A 20,774-nucleotide genomic window follows, 5' to 3' on the forward strand; every position below is an offset into this window, starting at 1 on the left:
TGGCGCATCCGTGACGTCATCGGCGCGTTCCGACCGTGAATAGTACAGCGTGCACCGGTTTCACGATTACGTATAACGCCGTGGCCGGAAGTTCTCCGTCTCGTGCGCTCCACGTGTGTTTACTGGTCTGACAGCGCGATGGGAAAGCGGCAAGAGATGAAACCAGCGAAGTGTCCAGGTCCCGGAGCAGGAAAGGGGAAACGGTGAGGGTTTGTCCCTGTGTGTCAGTGACTGGCGCTGAGGCAGAGGAGACTCGGTTGCTTTGCTTGATGATGTCCCGAGTATGGGGGCTTGTACTATTGAGTTGTGATAACTGAGGATATCCCAGGTCTCTGCCTTTTTCTGTAACGCACTTGTGACGTGCTCTGCCTGTATTCTATACCTGGCGTTACTGTATACTTTGCCCTGATCCTCAGCTATCAGCAGCTCCAGTTCCTGATATGTAAAGCACAGATCTGAGCATACACCAGTAGTATTGCTGCAGATCGGAGCACAGTTCTTCCATACCTCCCAAGGAAGGGAAAGAGGGACAGTCAGTGGCAAATTTTAGGCCACACCTCTGACCACACCCATTTCACAACTAGTCACGCCCCAACCACACCCACTTAGCACTTCTGATCACAATGTTTCGTAAACAATAATTATAAACAAAAAAAATAGCCACACATGACGCTCCATGCTGTATAATGGCCACACATGACGCTCCATACTGTATAATGGCCCCACGTGACGCTCCATACTGTATAATGGCCACACAGTGCTCCATACTGTATAATGGCCACATGATGCTCCATACTGTATAACGGCAACATGATGCTCCATCTACTATATAATTGTCTAAGGGTACTTCCGTCTGTCCTTCTGTCTGTCGCGGTTATTCGTTCGCTGATTGGTCTCGCCAGCTGCCTGTCATGGCTGCCGCCACCAATCCGCGACGCGCACAGTCCGGAAAAAAATGGCCGCTCCTTACTCCCCGCACTCACTGCCCGGCGCCCGCATACACCCCTCCGGTCACTGCTCACACAGGGTTAATGCCGGCAGTAACGGACCGCGTTATGCCGTGGGTAACGCACTCCGTTACCGCCGCTATTAACCCTGTGTGTCCCCAACTTTGTACTATTGACGCTGCCTATGCGGCATCAATAGTACAAAATGTAATGTTTAAAAATAATAATAAAAAATAAAAAAAACCTGCTATACTCACCCTCAGACCAACCCTGGGACCATAAGCTGCCGTGGACTGCAAGGGGCCCTTGGAAAGGTGAGTATATGTTTATTTTTTATTTTTTAACCTGTGACAAACGTGGCTGGGCAATATACCACGTGACTGGGCAATATACCACGTGGCTCTGTGCTGTATACTACTTTGCTGTGCAATATACTACGTGGCTCTGTGCTGTATACTACGTCGCTGGGCAATATACTACGTCGCTGGGCAATATACTACGTCGCTGGGCAATATACTACGTGACTTGGCAATATACTACGTGCCTGGACAATATACTACGTGGCTTGGCAATATACTAAATACTACGTGGCTGGGCAATATACTACGTGGCTGGGCAATATACTACGTGGACATGCATATTCTAGAATACCCGATGCGTTAGAATCGGGCCACCATCTAGTACTGTATAATGGCCATTGGCCACATTATGCTCCATACTGTATAATAGCCCCACATGATGCTTCGTACTGTATAATGGCCACACATGATGCTGCGTACTGTATAATGGCCACACATGATGCTCCATACTGTATAATGGCCACACATGATGCTCGTTACTGTATAATGGCTCCACATGATGCTCCATACTGTATAATGGCCACATTATGCTCCATACAGTATAATGGCCCCACATGATGCTGGGTACAGTATAATGGCCCCACATGATGCATGGTACAGTATAATGGCCCCTCACAATGCTCCATACAGTATAATGGCCCCACACAATGCTGGGTGCAGTATAATGGCCACACATGGTTACCCCACCCCCATCATTGCCTTCTCCATCACTACACACACACACCTTTCACCGCGCTCCCTCGCAGCAGCCGGCAGCTTCCACTACCACGGTGCTGAATGGTGTCATCCAGCTGTGCCGCTGACTGCTCGCGTCGCTGCAGCTGTGATACGCCACTGATAAAGACCTCCTGTGTCTCCTGTGCCAGTCAGTGTCAGAGCGAGAAGCAATATCTGCTCCGATCCGACACAGCCAGCGTCCGCTCCGTACACCTCGTACACATGCGACTCCGCTCCATACACCTCGTACACACACTACTCCGCTCCATACAGCTTGCACATGCGGCTCCGCTCCGTACACCTCGTACACACACGGCTCCGCTCCGTACACCTCGTACACACACGGCTCCGCTCCGTACACCTCGTACACACACGGCTCCGCTCCGTACACCTCATTACACACACGGCTCCTCTCCATACATCTAGTACACACACGGCTCCACTCCGTACACCTCGTACACACATGGCTCTGCTCCACACACCTCACACGGCTCCACTCCGTACACCTCGCACACACATGGCTCCGCTCCACACACCTCGTACACACACACGACTGCGCTCCATACACCTTGCACATGCGGCTCCGCTCCGTACACTTTGTACACACACAGCACCGCTCCGTACACCTCGCACACACACGGCTCCACTCCGTATACCTTGCACACGCTGCTCCGCTCCGTACACCTCGTACACACACGGCTCCGCTCCGTACACCTCGTACACACACGGCTCCACTCCGTACACTTCGTACACACACGGCTCCACTCCGTACACTTCGTACACACACGGCTCCACTCCGTACACTTCGTACACACACGGCTCCGCTCCGTACACCTCATACACACACGGCTCCGCTCCATACACCTCATACACACACGGCTCCGCTCCGTACACGTCTTACACACACGACTCTGCTCCATACACCTTTCACGCTGCTCCGCTCCGTACACCTCTTACACACACGACTCTGCTCCATTCACCTTTCACACGCTGCTCCGATCAATACACCTCGTACACACACACTACATCCACGCTGTAAACACCTCCTGACCTCACACATACGCTTACCTTCCAGCGCTATGACAACCAGCAGAGTCCCGTACACGGAGGTCCTCCCGATCATGTGACTCCCTGACTCCTCCCATCCTGTGAGTTCATCACAGGTCCTGTGTGCACAGAGCAGCCAATATGCTGCTCTGCAGGTGCAGGGGCTCAGGGAGCTGACCGGGTGATATACACACCTCCCAACCAGTGCGGGACAACTAATGTCCCGCCCGGGATTGCGGGGCTGACTGTCAAAATCGGGACAGTCCCGCTGGATCCGGGATGGTTGGGAGGTATGGTTCTTCTGTTTAACCATCTAGATAACTGATGGCAGCATATAAACGGTTGGGTTGCCAATGAGTACATGTACCGGTGCCCAGTGGCCCCCCGCAATGTCAATAGGTTCCCATGTCAGCCAGTGGCCTAACAAAGGCCCCACGTCGCTGGTATCTTGGACCTCTTATAAAGCCCAGAATGTAGTATTGCGCCGTGCTGTACAACCTCCCTATAGGGACTAAAATTTAAGGGGAAAATCAACTACTTTTTTAAGAATATTTGAAAAATAAAAGTTTTAAATTGCCTCTCTTTTTCCAGCTTCGAAGTGAAATGTAAAAAATAAACATACCGTAAATCAAAACGCTACAGGTCTGAGAGTGACAGCATAACCAATTTTCATATACAGCTCTGACAGAGACCACTGCAAAATGTTCAGTTTGTCTGATTTTTCTCTTTATAGGTATATTTTTAAGTAAAGTGTTAATTGCTCTTTTATTCTATAAACTACTGACATGTCTCCGAATTTCCAAGCAATACATTTTGTATTTATTTTCTGAAAATGAAAAATGGTCAAAAGAACCAAAAAATGCATTGCTTGCAGACCTCAAATAATGCAAATAAGACAAGTTCATAATCCTTGAGAAACAACAATACTAATGTTTTAACTCAGGAAGAGTTCAGAAATCAATATTTTGTGGAATAACCATGATTTTTAATCACAGCTTTCATGCGTCTTGGCATGCTTTCCACCAGTCTTTTCACACTGCTTCTGGGTGACCTTATGCCACTCCTGGTACCAAAATGTAAGCAGTTCTTCTTTGTTTGATGGTTTGTGACTATTCATCTTCCTCTTGTTTACATTCCAGGGGTTTTCAATGGGGTTCAGGTCTGGAGACTAGGCTGGCCATGACAGGGATTTGATGTGGTGGTCCTTCATCCACACCTTGATTGACCTAGCTGTGTGGCATGGCACATTGTCCTGCTGGAGAAACCAAGTCCTCAGAGTTGGGGAACGTTGCCTGAGAAGAAGGAATCAACTGTTTTTCCAGGATAACCTTGTATGCGGTTTGATTCATACGTCCTTCGCAAAGATTAACCTGCCCAATTCCAGCCTTGCATCCCCTGATCATCACCGATCCTCCACCAAACTTCACAGTGAGTGCAAGGCACTGTGGCTTGTACCCCTCTCCAGGTCTCCGTCTAACCATTAGACGACCGGGTGTTGAGGAAAGCTGAAAATTAGACTCATCAGAGAAGATTACCTTACTCCAGCCCTCCATGGTCCAATCCTTATGGTCGTTGGCAAACTTCAGCCTGGCTCTCCATTGTTTCTCATTGATAAAAGGCTTTTTTTCTACCTTTACATGACGTGAGCCCTGCCTCTAGGAGCCTGTTACGAACTGTTCTTGCCATGCACTTCACCCCAGCTGCCATTTGCCATTCCTTTTGTAGGTCATTTGATGTCATCCTGCGGTTGCTGAGTGACATTCAAATGAGATGACGGTCATCCCGGTCAGTGGAGAGTCGTTTTCACCCTCTGCCGGTCTATAGCTTTGTTGTCCTCAATGTTTGCTGCTTGACCTTGTTTTAATGGACTGACTAGTGTTGAGCATTCCGATGCTGCAAGTATCGGGTATCGGCCGATACTTGCTGTATCGGAATTTCCGATACCGAGATCCGATATTTTTGTAATATCGGATATCGGTATCGAAACAACATTAATGTAAAAAGGTGTAAAAGAAAGAATTAAAATAAAAAAAATCGCTATACTCACCTCTCCGACGCAGCCGGGACCTCAGCGAAGGAACCGGCAGCGTTGTTTGTTTAAAATTCGCGCTTTTACTTGCTTACGTGAATTCCCGGCTTCTGATTGGTCAGGGCGGCCATGTTGCCGGGACGCGGACCAATCACAGCAAGCCGTGACGAAATTACGTCACGGCTTGCTGTGATTGGTCCGCGTCCCGGCAACATGGCCGCCATTAACCAATCACAAGCCGTGACGTCACGGGAGGCTGGACACGCGCTTATTTTGAAAAGCGCGCGTGTCCAGCCTCCCGTGACGTCACGGCTTGTGATTGGTCACGGCGCCATATTGCCGGGATGCGGACCAATCACAGCAAGCCGTGACGAAATTACGTCACGGCTTGCTGTGATTGGTCCGCGTCCCAGGAACATGGCCGCCATTAACCAATCACAAGCCGTGACGTCACGGGAGGCTGGACACGCGCTTATTTTGAAAAGCGCGCGTGTCCAGCCTCCCGTGACGTCACGGCTTGTGATTGGTCACGGCGCCATATTGCCGGGACGCGGACCAATCACAGCAAGCCGTGACGTAATTTCGTCACGGCTTGCTGTGATTGGTCCGAGTCCCGGCAACATGGCCGCCCTGACCAATCAGAAGCCGGGAATTCACGTAAGCAAGTAAAAGCGCGAATTTTAAAGAAACAACGCTGCCGCTTACAATCGCCGAGGTCCCGGCTGCGTCGGACAGGTGAGTATAGCGATATTTTTTATTTTAATTCTTTATTTTACACATTTATATGGTTCCCAGGGCCTGAAGGAGAGTTTCCTCTCCTTCAGACCCTGGGAACCATCAGGAATACCGTCCGATACCTGAGTCCCATTGACTTGTATTGGTATCGGGTATCGGTATCGGATTGGATCCGATATTTTGCCGGTATCGGCCGATACTTTCCGATACCGATACTTTCAAGTATCGGACGGTATCGCTCAACACTAGGACTGACATCTTAGAAATGGATGGAGGCAACACGACTCTCACTGTGTCCCTCTGCTAGTAAAGCCGGAATTGAGCCCTTCTTTTCCTCACTCAAGACTTTTCCTTTCAACTCCTTTGGCATGGTTAAAAGTTGTTTTTTTTTCATTCCTATTACTTTTGGGATATATGCTAGCACTTGTTTTGCCATCCAGCTTGTCCTGTTGCAAGAGGATTATGAACACCACAGCAGGGTTTTTTTTATACTTTCCTTCGTTAAAATAAGATTTGGTTCAGGTGATCACCTAATCAGAAGCACATTAAGTAGAATGGGCTGTTATCTGGTTGGAATTCAACTGACAATGGAATGGCTGTCAGACATGTAGAGAAGCTGATTTTTTTTTAAAACTGTGCAGTGGTATGTATGTATATATGTATGTGTGTGTGTGTGTGTGTGTGTGTGTGTATATATATATGTATATATATGTATGTATATGTATATATATATATATATTATATATATATATATATATTATACAGTGGGGCAAAAAAGTATTTAGTCAGTCAGCAATAGTGCAAGTTCCACCACTTAAAAAGATGAGAGGCGTCTGTAATTTACATCATAGGTAGACCTCAACTATGGGAGACAAACTGAGAAAAAAAAATCCAGAAAATCACATTGTCTGTTTTTTTATCATTTTATTTGCATATTATGGTGGAAAATAAGTATTTGGTCAGAAACAAAATTTCATCTCAATACTTTGTAATATATCCTTTGTTGGCAATGACAGAGGTCAAACGTTTTCTGTAAGTCTTCACAAGGTTGCCACACACTGTTGTTGGTATGTTGGCCCATTCCTCCATGCAGATCTCCTCTAGAGCAGTGATGTTTTTGGCTTTTCGCTTGGCAACACAGACTTTCAACTCCCTCCAAAGGTTTTCTATAGGGTTGAGATCTGGAGACTGGCTAGGCCACTCCAGGACCTTGAAATGCTTCTTACGAAGCCACTCCTTCGTTGCCCTGGCGGTGTGCTTTGGATCATTGTCATGTTGAAAGACCCAGCCACGTTTCATCTTCAATGCCCTTGCTGATGGAAGGAGGTTTGCACTCAAAATCTCATGATACATGGCCCCATTCATTCTTTCATGTACCCGGATCAGTCGTCCTGGCCCCTTTGCAGAGAAACAGCCACAAAGCATGATGTTTCCACCACCATGCTTTACAGTAGGTATGGTGTTTGATGGATGCAACTCAGTATTCTTTTTCCTCCAAACACGACAAGTTGTGTTTCTACCAAACAGTTCCAGTTTGGTTTCATCAGACCATAGGACATTCTCCCAAAACTCCTCTGGATCATCCAAATGCTCTCTAGCAAACTTCAGACGGGCCCGGACATGTACTGGCTTAAGCAGTGGGACACGTCTGGCACTGCAGGATCTGAGTCCATGGTGGCGTAGTGTGTTACTTATGGTAGGCCTTGTTACATTGGTCCCAGCTCTCTGCAGTTCATTCACTAGGTCCCCCCGCGTGGTTCTGGGATTTTTGCTCACCGTTCTTGTGATCATTCTGACCCCACGGGGTGGGATTTTGCGTGGAGCCCCAGATCGAGGGAGATTATCAGTGGTCTTGTATGTCTTCCATTTTCTAATTATTGCTCCCACTGTTGATTTCTTCACTCCAAGCTGGTTGGCTATTGCAGATTCAGTCTTCCCAGCCTGGTGCAGGGCTACAATTTTGTTTCTGGTGTCCTTTGACAGCTCTTTGGTCTTCACCATAGTGGAGTTTGGAGTCAGACTGTTTGAGGGTGTGCACAGGTGTCTTTTTATACTGATAACAAGTTTAAACAGGTGCCATTACTACAGGTAATGAGTGGAGGAAAGAGGAGACTCTTAAAGAAGAAGTTACAGGTCTGTGAGAGCCAGAAATCTTGATTGTTTGTTTCTGACCAAATACTTATTTTCCACCATAATATGCAAATAAAATGATAAAAAAACAGACAATGTGATTTTCTGGATTTTTTTTTCTCAGTTTGTCTCCCATAGTTGAGGTCTACCTATGATGTAAATTACAGACGCCTCTCATCTTTTTAAGTGGTGGAACTTGCACTATTGCTGACTGACTAAATACTTTTTTGCCCCACTGTATATATAATGTGTTGGATGAAATAATAGAAATAAATAATAGAGGCACCTAACGTTTTGGCATCATAATCTTCAAACATGTTATAAACATGCAAACGTGACATATGGTAATGTTTTGTAGTTGATTATTTGTGTTGTGTATGTAAATTAACTGTTTTGTTTTGCTGAATTGCAAGAACATTGATGAGAACCTGATACCAATGGCAGACCTCTCGGATTTTCAAAGAGGCCAAATTGTTGGTGCTCGTATGGCAGGCACTAGTGTATCAAAGTGCCCGAATGCTTGGCGTGTCAAGAGGTGCTATCTCCAAAGTAATGACCGCATTTGAAAGAGAAGGAAAAACATCCGCAGCAAAGCACAGGTCCGGCCGAAAGTTAAAGTTGACAGAGAGACCGTCGGACTCTAAAGCGAATTGTGAGAGAGGATCGCAAGACCACGGCTCCGAAAATCACTGCTGAGCTCAATGAACACCTACAGAACCCAGTTTCCCAGAAAACTGTTCGTCGGGAGCTTCACAAATCTGGATTCCACGGAAGATCTGCAATTAGAAAACCGCTGCTCTCAATGACTAAGGTTTCCAAGCATTTAGAGTGGTGTAGAAACCTCCAGAATTGGTCCCTCGAGCAGTGGAGACATGAGATATTCTCAGACGAATCATCGTTTACCCTATTTCCGACCTCCAGCCAAGTGTACATTTGGAGACAGCCGAAAGAAGCATTCCATCCAGACTGCCTTCCCCCAACCGTAAAACATGGTGGAGGTTCTGTGATGATCTGAGGTGCTATTTCGTGGAGATCTGCCGGGCCAATGATATCCCTTAATGGAAGAATTAACAGCCGAGATTATTTAGGCATTTTGGGTGACCAAGTGCATCCAATGGTTCAAGCACTGTTCCCTGAGGGGAATACCATTTTTTCAGGATGATAATGCACCAATTCATACAGCTAGAATCGTTAAAGCATGGCACGAGGAACATTCTAATGAAGTTGAGCATCTAATCTGGCCCCCACAATCCCCAGACCTCAACATTATTGAGCATTTATGGTCGATTTTAGAGATTCAAGTTAGACGTCGATTTCCGCCGTTCTTAAATACAAAAAGTGAAACTCATATTAGTCATTACAAACAGTCAGTGATCTATTTCAAGTGTTTATTTTTGTTAATGTTGATGATTATGGCTTACAGCCAATGAAAACCCAAAAGTCATAACCTGGAGATATCAGACTTAGAGCCAGGATCCAGAAAGATTTTCCTAGGGGTCTTACTGGATTCCAAGCTAAGAACGTTCTTCTTACCAGTGGAGAGACGGAGGTCCTTAAAGTACAAGGTTCTACTGTTCCTGAACTCATAGTTCCATCAGAACAGCAATGAAGATCCTAGAGCTACTAATATCTTGCATTTGGTGGACCCAGTTCCATTCCAGGAGTCTACAGAGGGCTATCCTATCCTCTTGGGGCAGACTCCTGGTGACACTCGACAGAAGAATCTGCATATGCCTGGCAGTAAGGAAATCTCTGCTCTGGTGGACGGTTCTCGGGAATCTTCGGCAAGGAATCACGTGGATTGCCTCTCATTGTGTAGTAATTACCACAGATGCCAGCAAAGAAGGTTGGGGAGTGCACCTGGAAGGGAAGATATTCCAGGGATGTTGGCCTCCGAACATTCAGGCCTAGTCATCAAATTACAGAGAACTTTATGCCGTGTGGGAAGCCCTGAAACAAAATCGCTCAGTATTGAAAGGTCAACATGTGAAGATTACGTCAGGCAACGTGACAACAGTGTCCTTCTTGCACCATCAAGGAGGACCAAGACATCGATTTACTTCAGGATCTGTTTCTCTGCCCAGGCGAAGATGACTGAGTCTCTGCGGTTCATCTGGAAGGAGCCCAGAACAATGTGGCAGATTATCTGACCAGACGGAAGATCTGGCCTATGGAATGGGAATTGAACATGAAGGTATTTCAGCAGTTGTGCTAACTTTGGGGGACTCTCCGAATAGATCTATTCGCAACAAAGAAAAATGCAAAGGTCTTCAGATTTTACTACCTGGACCCTGCAGACCATCCAGAGTGGATCTGGGGCTGTCAAATGCTTTCCCACCAATGGCACTCATTCCAAGGGTGCTCAGGAGGATCAGGCAAAGGTACTTCTAATCGCTCCTTTCTGGCCAAGAAGAAGTTGGTTCCCCTTGCTGAAGGCTGTCTCTGGAAGATCCTGTCTTGCTGTCTCGGAGAAAGGTTTATTCATCAGGGTCCAGTCTTTCACCACGAGTTGGAGAGACCCCATCTGTCAGCTTGGAACGTTTTAAGGGCCCAGGGTCTATCGGACCAGGTCATATATACGATCCAAATTGGAAGCAGTTCTGTTTGGAGTGTGGCAGTTCCAATTTGACATGGGCCTGCTGGACATCCCAAAAATGTTGGAATTCCTCCAGACAGGCTTTAACAAAGGTCTTAGGCCGATCACATTTAAGGTTCAGATCTCGTCCTTGAGCATCTTCCTAGATAATCTCTTAAATGCTATAGAGGAAGATTTGTGGATTATGTCCGTGCTTCCTCTATAACGTTCCTGTTATGGTCGCATGTCGACCCGTGCATCTGCGGCAGCTTAGATATACTCGCTTTCACTATACCACGATCAGGTTAGCAGCTCTTTGCTAATACCGTGTTTCCCCGATAGTAAGACACCCCCGATAGTAAGACGTAGTGGGGGGTTTAGCGGGGTCGGCTAATGTAAGACGCACCCCCGAAAGTAAGACATAGTACTGTACGTTGTAAAAATATAAGCCGTACCGGTACCTTTTGCTGCATTAACTGCGGGATGCGGACGATTCAGCCACTGGTAACCAGGGTAAACATCGGGTTACTAAGCGCAGGGCCGCGCTTAGTAACCCGATGTTTACCCTGGTTACCAGTGTAAATGTTAAAAAAAAAAAAAAAAAAAAGTGAGGTGTCATATCTTGTTTTTTCCAGAGGTGATTTTGGAGTTTTTGGGCTGTCGGAACAGAATACAGTGGCTCTTCCTTTGCCTTTTGGTGTTTTTAATCCTTCCATCTCCAAGTTCTAATGGTCGCTTCGCCGGAGGGCGCCCCAGTGCAGGCTGCAGTAGGCCGGCTCTGGCGGCGGGTCCATGCCGGGTGGAGTAGATGAAGCTGGCCGCTGCTTGCTGCTCCGGAGCGCACAGTCCGTGCGGGGGATGGTGCACCGGGCCGGGGGAGGACAGGACGTGCAGGTATCCGCCGCCTCCTGCGCCAACCACAGCGCCGCCCCCGGCCACGAACCCCCCGGAGAAGCTGGAGCATTTGTCGGGGAGCAGCAGCTGGTCGTGCCCAAGGTGGCTTCCCTTTTTCATGGTACGGAGCCGCCGCCTTCTCCGCTCTCCTCCTTGTGACCCCAGTAATCCGCACTGCCCAGCCTGCACCCTACAAATAGCCGGGGCTGCAGTTAGAGCAGGTGCTGAGGTGAGCTCGTCGGAGGGCTATCGAGCACCGGGGGAGGCGGATTGTACGGCTGTGTGTGCTCGGGCCCCAGCTCCGACCTCCCTGCCACCGCCGCGGCTGAAAAATGGCTCCAGGTCAGCTGACAATGAATGAAGGGATGCGGTTTACGTGCGAAGGTCGGAGCTGGGGCCCGAGCACACACAGCCGTACAATCCGCCTCACAAGGAGGAGAGCGGAGAAGGCGGCGGCTCCGTACCATGAGAAAGGGAAGCCACCTCGGGCACGACCAGCTGCTGCTCCCCGACAAATGCTCCAGCTTCTCCGGGGGGTTCGTGGCCGGGGGCGGCGCTGTGGTTGGCGCAGAAGGCGGCGGATACCTGCACGTCCTGTCCTCCCCCGGCCCGGTGCACCATCCCCCGCACGGACTGTGCGCTCCGGAGCAGCAAGCAGCGGCCAGCTTCATCTACTCCACCCGGCATGGACCCGCCGCCAGAGCCGGCCTACAGCAGCCTGCACTGGGGCGCCCTCCGGCGAAGCGACCATTAGAACTTGGAGATGGAAGGATTAAAAACACCAAAAGGCAAAGGAAGAGCCACTGTATTCTGTCCCGACAGCCCAAAAACTCCAAAATCACCTCTGGAAAAAACAAGATATGACACCTCACTTTTTTTTCTTTTTTTTTTTACATTTACACTGGTAACCAGGGTAAACATCGGGTTACTAAGCGCGGCCCTGCGCTTAGTAACCCGATGGTTACCAGGGGACTTCGCATAGTTGGTCGCTGGAGAGCTGTCTGTGTGACAGCTCTCCAGCGACCACACAGGTTTTTTTCCCAATGTAATACACCCCCCTGAAAGTAAGACATAGTGGGACTTTTGAGTGGTAAAAGAAAGTAAGACGCTGTCTTACTATCGGGGAAACACGGTACGACACTTGTAAATTGTGAGATAAGACCCTATCTGGGCTTTTCTTTTTCCTGCAAGTTTTTATTACTAGATCATCTCTTAGCATCGCACCCATGGGTGTCTAGGTTTATTAAAGCAGTGCAGAGGTTGAGGCAATCATGCCCCTGTGGGATTTAAACTTGGTGCTTAATGCCCTTTGTAAGGCCCCATATGTGCCCATAGATCACATAAGTATATCCAGACTCACCTTCAAAACAGCATTACTAGTGGCGATTACATTCACTAAAAGGATAGGGCAGATCCAGGCTCTGCCCATCCGAGATCCATACATCCAGATTCTGGATAACTGGATAGTCTTTAGGCTTGATCCGACCTTACTGTCCAAAGTAATGTCTGTCCAGAACCTAAACCAGGCGATAGTGCTACCCTCGTTTTGTGAACATCTGGCAAATCAAAAGGAATCCCTCTTTTGTTTGTTAGGCAGGCGGTCATCAGGTACTTAGAGGCCACAGGCAGTTGGAGACAGGATTTCAATCTGTTCAGTACGGGGATAAAGGTACCGTCACACTAAACGATATTGCTAGCGATCCGTGACGTTGCAGCGTCCTGGCTAGCGATATCGTTTAGTTTGACAGGCAGCAGCGATCAGGATCCTGCTGTGATGTCGCTGGTCGCTGAATAAAGTCCAGAACTTTATTTGGTCGTCCGATCGCCGTGTATCGTCGTGTTTGACAGCAAAAGCAACGATACCAGCGATATTTTACACTGGTAACCAGGGTAAACATCGCGTTACTAAGCGCAGGGCCGCGCTTAGTAACCCGATGTTTACCCTGGTTACCAGCGTAAAATGTAAAAAAAACAAACAGTACAAACTCACCATCTGATGTCCGTCAGGTCCCCCGGCGTCCGCTTCCCACACTGACTGAGCGCCGCAAAGTGAAAGTGAAAGCACAGCGGTAACGTCACCGCTGTGCTCTGCTCTCACTGTACGGCGGCGCTCAGTCAGAGCAGGAAGTAGACGGCAAGGGACCTGACGGACATCAGATGGTGAGTATGTACTGTTTGTTTTTTTTACATTTTACGCTGGTAACCAGGGTAAACATCGGGTTACTAAGCGCGGCCCTGCGCTTAGTAACCCGATGTTTACCCTGGTTACCCGGGGACCTCGGCATCGTTGGTCGCTGGAGAGCGGTCTGTGTGACAGCTCTCCAGCGATCAAACAGCGACGCTGCAGCGATCGGCATCGTTGTCGCTATCGCTGCAGCGTCGCTTAATGTGACGGTACCTTAAGAATAAGGGAAAGAATGCTTCCAAGGCCACTATAGTAAAGTGGATTATTTCAGCAATTTCCCTGGCATATAGTGCAGAAGGGGTTTCACCTCCAGAAAAATAAAAAGGCTCACTCGACTAGAGCAGTCTCCACCTCCTGGGCTGAGAGGACACGGATATCGGTCAAGCAGATCTGTAGGGCCACAACCTGGACCAGAGTAAACATGTTTTGTAAGCACTATAAGTTGGACATGTTGTCAAATAATCAGACTGCCTTTGGGAGGAAGGTCCCCCAGGCAGTCCTAAGTGAAGCTGGGTATAAGAAGAAAAAAGGAGATTGGTTGGCACCGAACGTACTTAAATTACCATGAACCACTGCTGCAACCATGGAGTATAGATATCCGGGGGTTAATGTTTGTCCTAAGTGAAGTACTTTGGTATTCTCCATGGTGCTGTCAGGAGGGACATCCTGGGAAACTGATGTTAGACCTACCGGTAATTGTTTCCAGGAGTTCATCTAAACAGCACAGTTCCCTCCCTGATGAAGTTCCTATTACTATTGTGTCTTAACTTTGTATGGGAATTTAATACATTTTTAAGTTGTGTCAATCATGGTGTGTTACTTGAAAAAGCACTGAGGTGGGTGAGAGGGGTCTTTTAACTTCTCCTTGTGTTTCCTGTCCCTGTAAGGATGAGATGGACGACCTCCATGGTGCTGTCAGGATGGACTCCTGGAAACATAATTACCGGTAGGTCTAATACCAGTTTTGGCAGTGTGGACAGGTGCCAAGTCCTGCGTCCTGCTGGAGAATTAAATTTTCATCTCCAAAAAGCTTGTCGGCAGAGGAAGCATGAAGTGCTCTTAAATTTCCTGGTAGATGGCTGTGCTGACTTTGGTCTTGATAAAACACAGTGGACCTACACCAGCAGATGACATAGCTCCCCAAACCACCACTGATTGTGGAAACCTCACACTAGACCTCAAGCAGCTTGGATTGTGGCCTCTCCACTCTTCCTCCAGACTCTGGGACCTTGATTTCCAATTGAAATGCAAAATTTACTTTCATCTGAAAGCAACACCTTGGACCACTGAGCAACAGTCCTGTTCTTTTTTTTTTTTTTTTTTTTTTTATAAATCATGTATTTTTTATTAAAGCATATGACACGCCATTAACACAGTCCGATACAATTTCCAGACAAATACCGTACATTAGATACATGACCTGATGATATATTTTCATTTTACTAAACAACACCCTTACCACCTAACCAACCCCCCTCACCCTCCCCCAATCTCTTGCCCATTATCCAATACAACCATCTGACAGCATCACCTCTTGAGAAAAGATAACAAGCTTTACAAAAACACGCCTGTACATGTAGGAGTCCCCCCAGAATCAACTACACAACACCCATTCTACTTTGCAGTAACTCAGCAGACGCCACACCTGGGTAATCCATCCAGCCATCCACCCCACACATTTTCAGATTTTGTATTCTGACCTCTCTTACTGTATATATTTCTTTCCATAAGGACAATAAAATTTATCTTGTTGATAAATTCCTTTTTCACTGGCGATTTTTCATCCAACCAGTGCATTGCGATAAGCTTTCTCGCAGCATACAACAATCTTGCGATAGTCAGCCTTCCACATTCATCCGTAGCAATATCATCCATACAGCCCAAAAGGCAAGTCAGCGGGTTACGCACCACATCTACTCCTGTCACCTCCTGGATCAAGTTAAGCACCTTCACCCAAAAGGGTTGGAGGCGAGCACACGACCACATCATATGTAGCAGATCAGCGCCTTCCTCACCGCACCCGGGACATTCTGAGTCACCTCTCAGTCCTGCCTTCCTCATCCATGCCGGGGTCCTGTACACCCTATACACCAGGTATAACTGTGACACCCTCTTAGCCTCACTCAGGGAAGCCCTGGGGATATATTGAAGTATGGACTCCCACTGGGACTCCGACAAGGGGCCCACATCCGCCACCCATTTCTCCTTAATCCTTAACGGATGCTTCAATAAAAAGGTATCCATCAGACCCCTGTACATCAAGGTAATGAACCCCCTCATACTCCTCCGAGGCCCAATAAGATTCAACAAGCTATCTGACTGCAGATTCACGCGCGACACCTCATTTTGACAGTTTAGGGCATGTCTCAACTGCAGGTACAGAAAGATTGACTTCTGGGTTAAAGGAAACTCAGTCCTAAGTGTCTCGAATGTTTTAATAACATCTCCATCAAGCAACTGAGACACGAACCAAATGCCAATGCGCCTCCACTGACCGAGCCCCCGCAATCTCATGAGCTCTGCCAACCTAGGTTCAAACCAAATTGGCGTATATCTCGTAAATTCCATTACTCCCCTCCATTGCTTAATTTTCTGCCATACTTTCCCCATCATAGCTATTGTTGGGAATTTTTGGGGGTTAATTCTGAATCTACCTGCTTCAAGACTGGCCAACAATAGGCCCTTCCCTACCGCGCGTTCAATGATTATCCCCGCTGAAGAGCTCTGTTCTGGCTCTCCCCAACCTACCATGTGCTGGCAGACCACCCTCATCCTTTGCCCTTTGCAGATGTTCCAATTTGATGCGCGCCCGTCCACCCCTCCAAATTAAATCCCTAAATAGAGTATTGATCCTATAAAATTTACTCTGAGGCAGCCACACTGGAGCATTATGCAATATGTAGAGGAGCTGAGGCATAAGTATCATTTTGATCAAACTGGCTCTGCCTGCGACCGACAGAAATAGCTTCTTCCAGGCCCCAATCTTCTGCTGGAACTTCCCAAGCAAAGGAGTCAGGTTGAGCCGCACATAGTCCTCTATTTTGTCCGAAACCACAATGCCCAGATACTTAAACTCATGTACTACTCTTAAGGGAACCCCAGGGTCAAGAGTCAGAGGAGCCGCCACGTCCATGGGCAACAACACAGACTTCTCCCAATTAATAGATAATCCGGAAAGAGCCCCCAAATTTAGAAATACTGTTCATAGCGGCCCCCAGAGACTCCTGTGCATCTTGCAAGAACAATAACACGTCGTCAGCGTACAGGGCTATTTTTTTCTTCATAGTTTCCATACCGAAACCCCTTTACGTCCCTGTCCCTCCGTATTGCCGCCACCAAGGGCTCAACAGCAATTGCAAACAGCAGAGGAGACAAGGGGCACCCCTGCCGCGTTCCCCTATATAAAGGGAGTCCAGTTCTTTTTCTCCTTGGCCCAGGTAAGACGCTTCTGGCGTTGTTTATTGGTCATGAGTGGCTTGACACAAGGATTGTGACACTTGTAGCCCATGTCCTGGATACGTCTGTGTGGTGGCTCTTGAAGCAATGACCCCAGCAGCAGTCCACACCTTGTGAATCTCCCCCAAATTTTTGAATGGCTTTTTCTTAACTATCCCTTCAAGGCTGCGGTTATCCTGGTTGCTTGTGCATCTTTTTCTACCACACTTTTTCCGTCCACACAACTTTACATTAATATGCTTGGACACAGCACTCTGTGAGTAGCCAGCTTCTTTAGCAATGACCTTTTGTGGCTTACCCTCCTTGTGGAGTGTGTCAATGACTGCCTTCTGGACATCTGACAAGTCAGCAGTCTTCCCCATGATTGTGGAGCCTACTGAAACAGACTAAGGGATCTTTTTAAATGCTTAGCAAGCCTTTGCAGGTGTGTTTTGTTAATTATTCTAATTTACTGATATGGTGACTTTTGGGTTTTCATTGGCTGTAAGCCATAATCATCAACATTAACAGAAATAAACACTTGAAATAGATCACTCTGTAATGACTATATAATTTGAGTTACACTTTTTGTATTGAGGAACTGAAATAAATGACCTTTTTTGATATTCTAATTTTATGAGCAGCACTTGTATAGAATGGATTTGTAATTTATAATGCTCCAATGTATCTGTATTTAGACATGAAAAGAAGAAAACAAATAGTAAACCAAAAGACCTGGATACCCAGGAGATCCCCTTCAAGCTTCGAGAGATCATGAGGAGCCGTATGGAGATGAACAATCCGAAGAAAAAAAAGAAAAAGCCAGGTGGGGGATATAAGGTTAATCGTTAAAGGGCTTAAAAATAAAATTTCAAATCCACTTGTAGAGAATAGATTTAATAGAAGGAGGTCTAACGTTCAGGACCCTCATGTATTGCCAAGAGCAGAGAGTGTTCCTCACTGTCCAGGACACGGGATATGCCTTTATTTCATGAACAGCTCTATGTTTTTAATTAGAACTATGTAATTCTTCATTTTTCCTGTGGTGGCTTTGCAGCAAAATTGAACACTTGCTGCTGGATACTGCCATAGAATCCAGTTGATTTTGTTGCGGTGGGGGGGAGAGTCTCATCAGTGGGATTCCCAATAAACCGCTTGTTTTCATAGGACTCCATAATTTTAAAGAGTTGTTGATTAGTTGTATTTGACAACCTCTAGGGGTGCTGTATCTGCTCCTAATAGTCATTGTAGCCATAATGTGGCATCATCAGACCCCGGATAAAAATTAGTATAGTAAATATATTAAAGGTTTTGGTTTGTTGCAGCAATCTGTTGATGGTTGCATGTCTGGATCCTGGGTGTCCTTGCAAATGATGCCACCTCGGGGAAAATATGGCATTGCATGTCGTCTTTCATGTTTTCCAGAATGGAAGGTATCTCCGAGTGGCCCATAGAGAAGTGTCCTGGGTAGAGAGTTTGCCTTCACATCTAGTTTTGGTGGAAATGCTCCTTTTAATGATGGGGACATTTAGAAATATGAAAAACATGTATTATTAATGTCTTATAACTAGATTCTGACTTTGCCATCTTATTTTCAGCAAAGAAACAAGGTCCTGACAATGAAGAGCTGCAGACAGACATTAAAGTCCCAAAGTTCAAGAGGAAGATCCATGAACCTGTATACGCCTATCTGGAACGAATGGACCGAGAAACTCAACACGTCATTTTCCTTAGCAAGAACCAGCCGGATCGGATGCCAGAGACTGAGGTGAATGAAAAGGGCAAGCCAGTGACGGAGGTAGCCAAGAAGGAGAAGTCACAGAAAAAGAAAGAGTGAGTTGTGGTGAATCTGTGCAGAACATTGTCCATGTCTACCTGTTATAGAACAAGACTTTGTGGGGCATTTAGTTAAACTGGTAATTTGTACAGCAGGTGGTGAAGTTGGATGGGATAAATTTTAGTATGAAGTACATATACCTAAGTTTTGCTAATATTCTTAAAAGATGCATAAGTTACCCACCACAAATTCCAACTAAACGCTGTAAAGTTGTAGTTACTGATGGTCCTTCATCATGGAGATCAGTGGAGACTTCTCCAATATGGGCCAACTAGATCTGGTTTGTCCAGGGTTTGGGTTGTCATGGGTTCCCTGGGCCCAGATGGTAATTTTTCTAAGACTGGTATGGTAGTAGAGTATGTGGATATTACATCCTTTGGTTCTTGACCCACCTGGGGTAACAAGTTGCCCTTTTTGCAGCTACATGAATTTGCATACAAATGTTGTGTTCTGTTTCAGTTTTGACCGAAGACGTCTTGATAAGTTCTTGAAGAGAAAAGAAGACAAGAAAGAGACCAGATTAGAAAAAGACATATTCACAGGTGATGTATGAGAAACAGAACAACTACAGTGTTGGATAGTAGTAAGAACAGGCACATGACAGCTCACGAGTAGCTAACAAAGGCAATATGAGCATACCATGTAAAGGTACTGCACATCCTCTGTGAGGATTGATCATTTACTGGTTTCATTTTTTGGCCAGACACGGTGATGTTCGGGGAAGTGGTTACCGAGCCTCCAACTCTCACAGTAAAGCCAAGGAAGAGTGCAGACAAAACTAAGGTGAGACAGTTCTCCATATAGTCTTCATGGGTGGATTTAGAAGGGAATGCATCTTTAAAATATCAGATTTGCAAGATGTTTTCCTTGTTCGATAATCTTACACTTTTTTTTTAACATCTATAGCCGGGAGAAAAGAAGCTTCTCTTGAAAAGCCTTTTGGACAAAGCCAGTACATCATCCCCACCTGTTATCTCCATGGCCAGAAAGAGGCTGTTGGAGGATGAACGGGAACGCGTTGTCCAGGCATACCGTGATCTTAAAAAGAAAAAGCAACTTCAAAGTGAAGACTCCAAAAGGTCTAAACCTTGCCATACATGACCTATGACTATAAATGGAGACCACTGAAATATGCTGCTAAGGACCTTACAGCAAGATGGGACATGGGTAGACGAGGCCATAGACCGAACGTCAGATGTTTGCTTCCTCTCTTCCCATAATGTTGGCGATTGCCATAAGAGGTTTATAGAACTGTTATTACAGAAAGCAAATGATTTTTCTTGTGGCTTTATTAAAGGGGTTGTCCACAACTTCAATATTGATGGTCTATACTTTGGATGTGCCATCAATATCGGATCGATTTGGAGTGGCTATAGGATAGTGTACGGAGCCTGAAGCTTTTTAACTGATTCTTGGAAAAGTACCGTTCATTTCCAAAAACGGGCTCTTATTACTTCACAAATAAACATAAAAGAAGGATTTTATCAAATTGTTTTTTGTTTAAATCATAATGACATATTGATTCTTATGGTCCTGGTTTCTCTTTCATTTGATTACTAGACCACCAGAGATAGACTTTAATATCTTCATTGCACTAGAACAGGTATGCATATCTTTACCCATTCTCTGCCATAGACCACCAGGGATGCAGACCTTAACCCGTTTCTTCCCTAGGCCACCAGGAATGCAAATCCTAAACCCTTCTCTGCCATAGGCCACCAGGGATGCAGACCATAAGAACTTTTTTTTGCTGAAGGCCACCAGGGAGGCACACTGTAGTCCGATGCCTCTAAATAAAATCGTGAGTGACCAATTCCCTCTAAAAGTCACACAAATAGTAAATTGAGTCCACCTGTGTGCTTCATAGGTTTGAGAACATTAGGG

The 20,774-nt window shown here is 46.5% G+C and overlaps 1 protein-coding gene across 2 annotated transcripts; it reads left to right on the plus strand.

Moving 5' to 3' along the window:
• Positions 1-46: 46 nt before the first annotated feature.
• On the plus strand, positions 47-20,379 carry CCDC137 (coiled-coil domain containing 137). 2 transcript variants are annotated; one of them, XM_077253387.1, is made up of 7 exons: positions 47-203; positions 14,506-14,564; positions 17,752-17,879; positions 18,652-18,886; positions 19,350-19,432; positions 19,594-19,673; positions 19,797-20,379. In XM_077253387.1, exons 2-7 carry the CDS (start codon positions 14,512-14,514, stop codon positions 19,989-19,991), a joined length of 774 nt encoding a protein of 257 aa, XP_077109502.1. In that variant the 5' UTR covers positions 47-203; positions 14,506-14,511; the 3' UTR covers positions 19,992-20,379. The 2 variants fall into 2 exon arrangements, with proteins under 2 accessions (XP_077109502.1, XP_077109501.1); XM_077253386.1 differs by lacking the exon at positions 14,506-14,564 and having other exon boundaries at positions 72-203.
• Positions 20,380-20,774: the final 395 nt, after the last annotated feature.

This window comes from Ranitomeya variabilis, chromosome 4 (assembly GCF_051348905.1).
Source record: "Ranitomeya variabilis isolate aRanVar5 chromosome 4, aRanVar5.hap1, whole genome shotgun sequence".
Lineage (NCBI taxonomy): Eukaryota > Metazoa > Chordata > Amphibia > Anura > Dendrobatidae > Ranitomeya > Ranitomeya variabilis.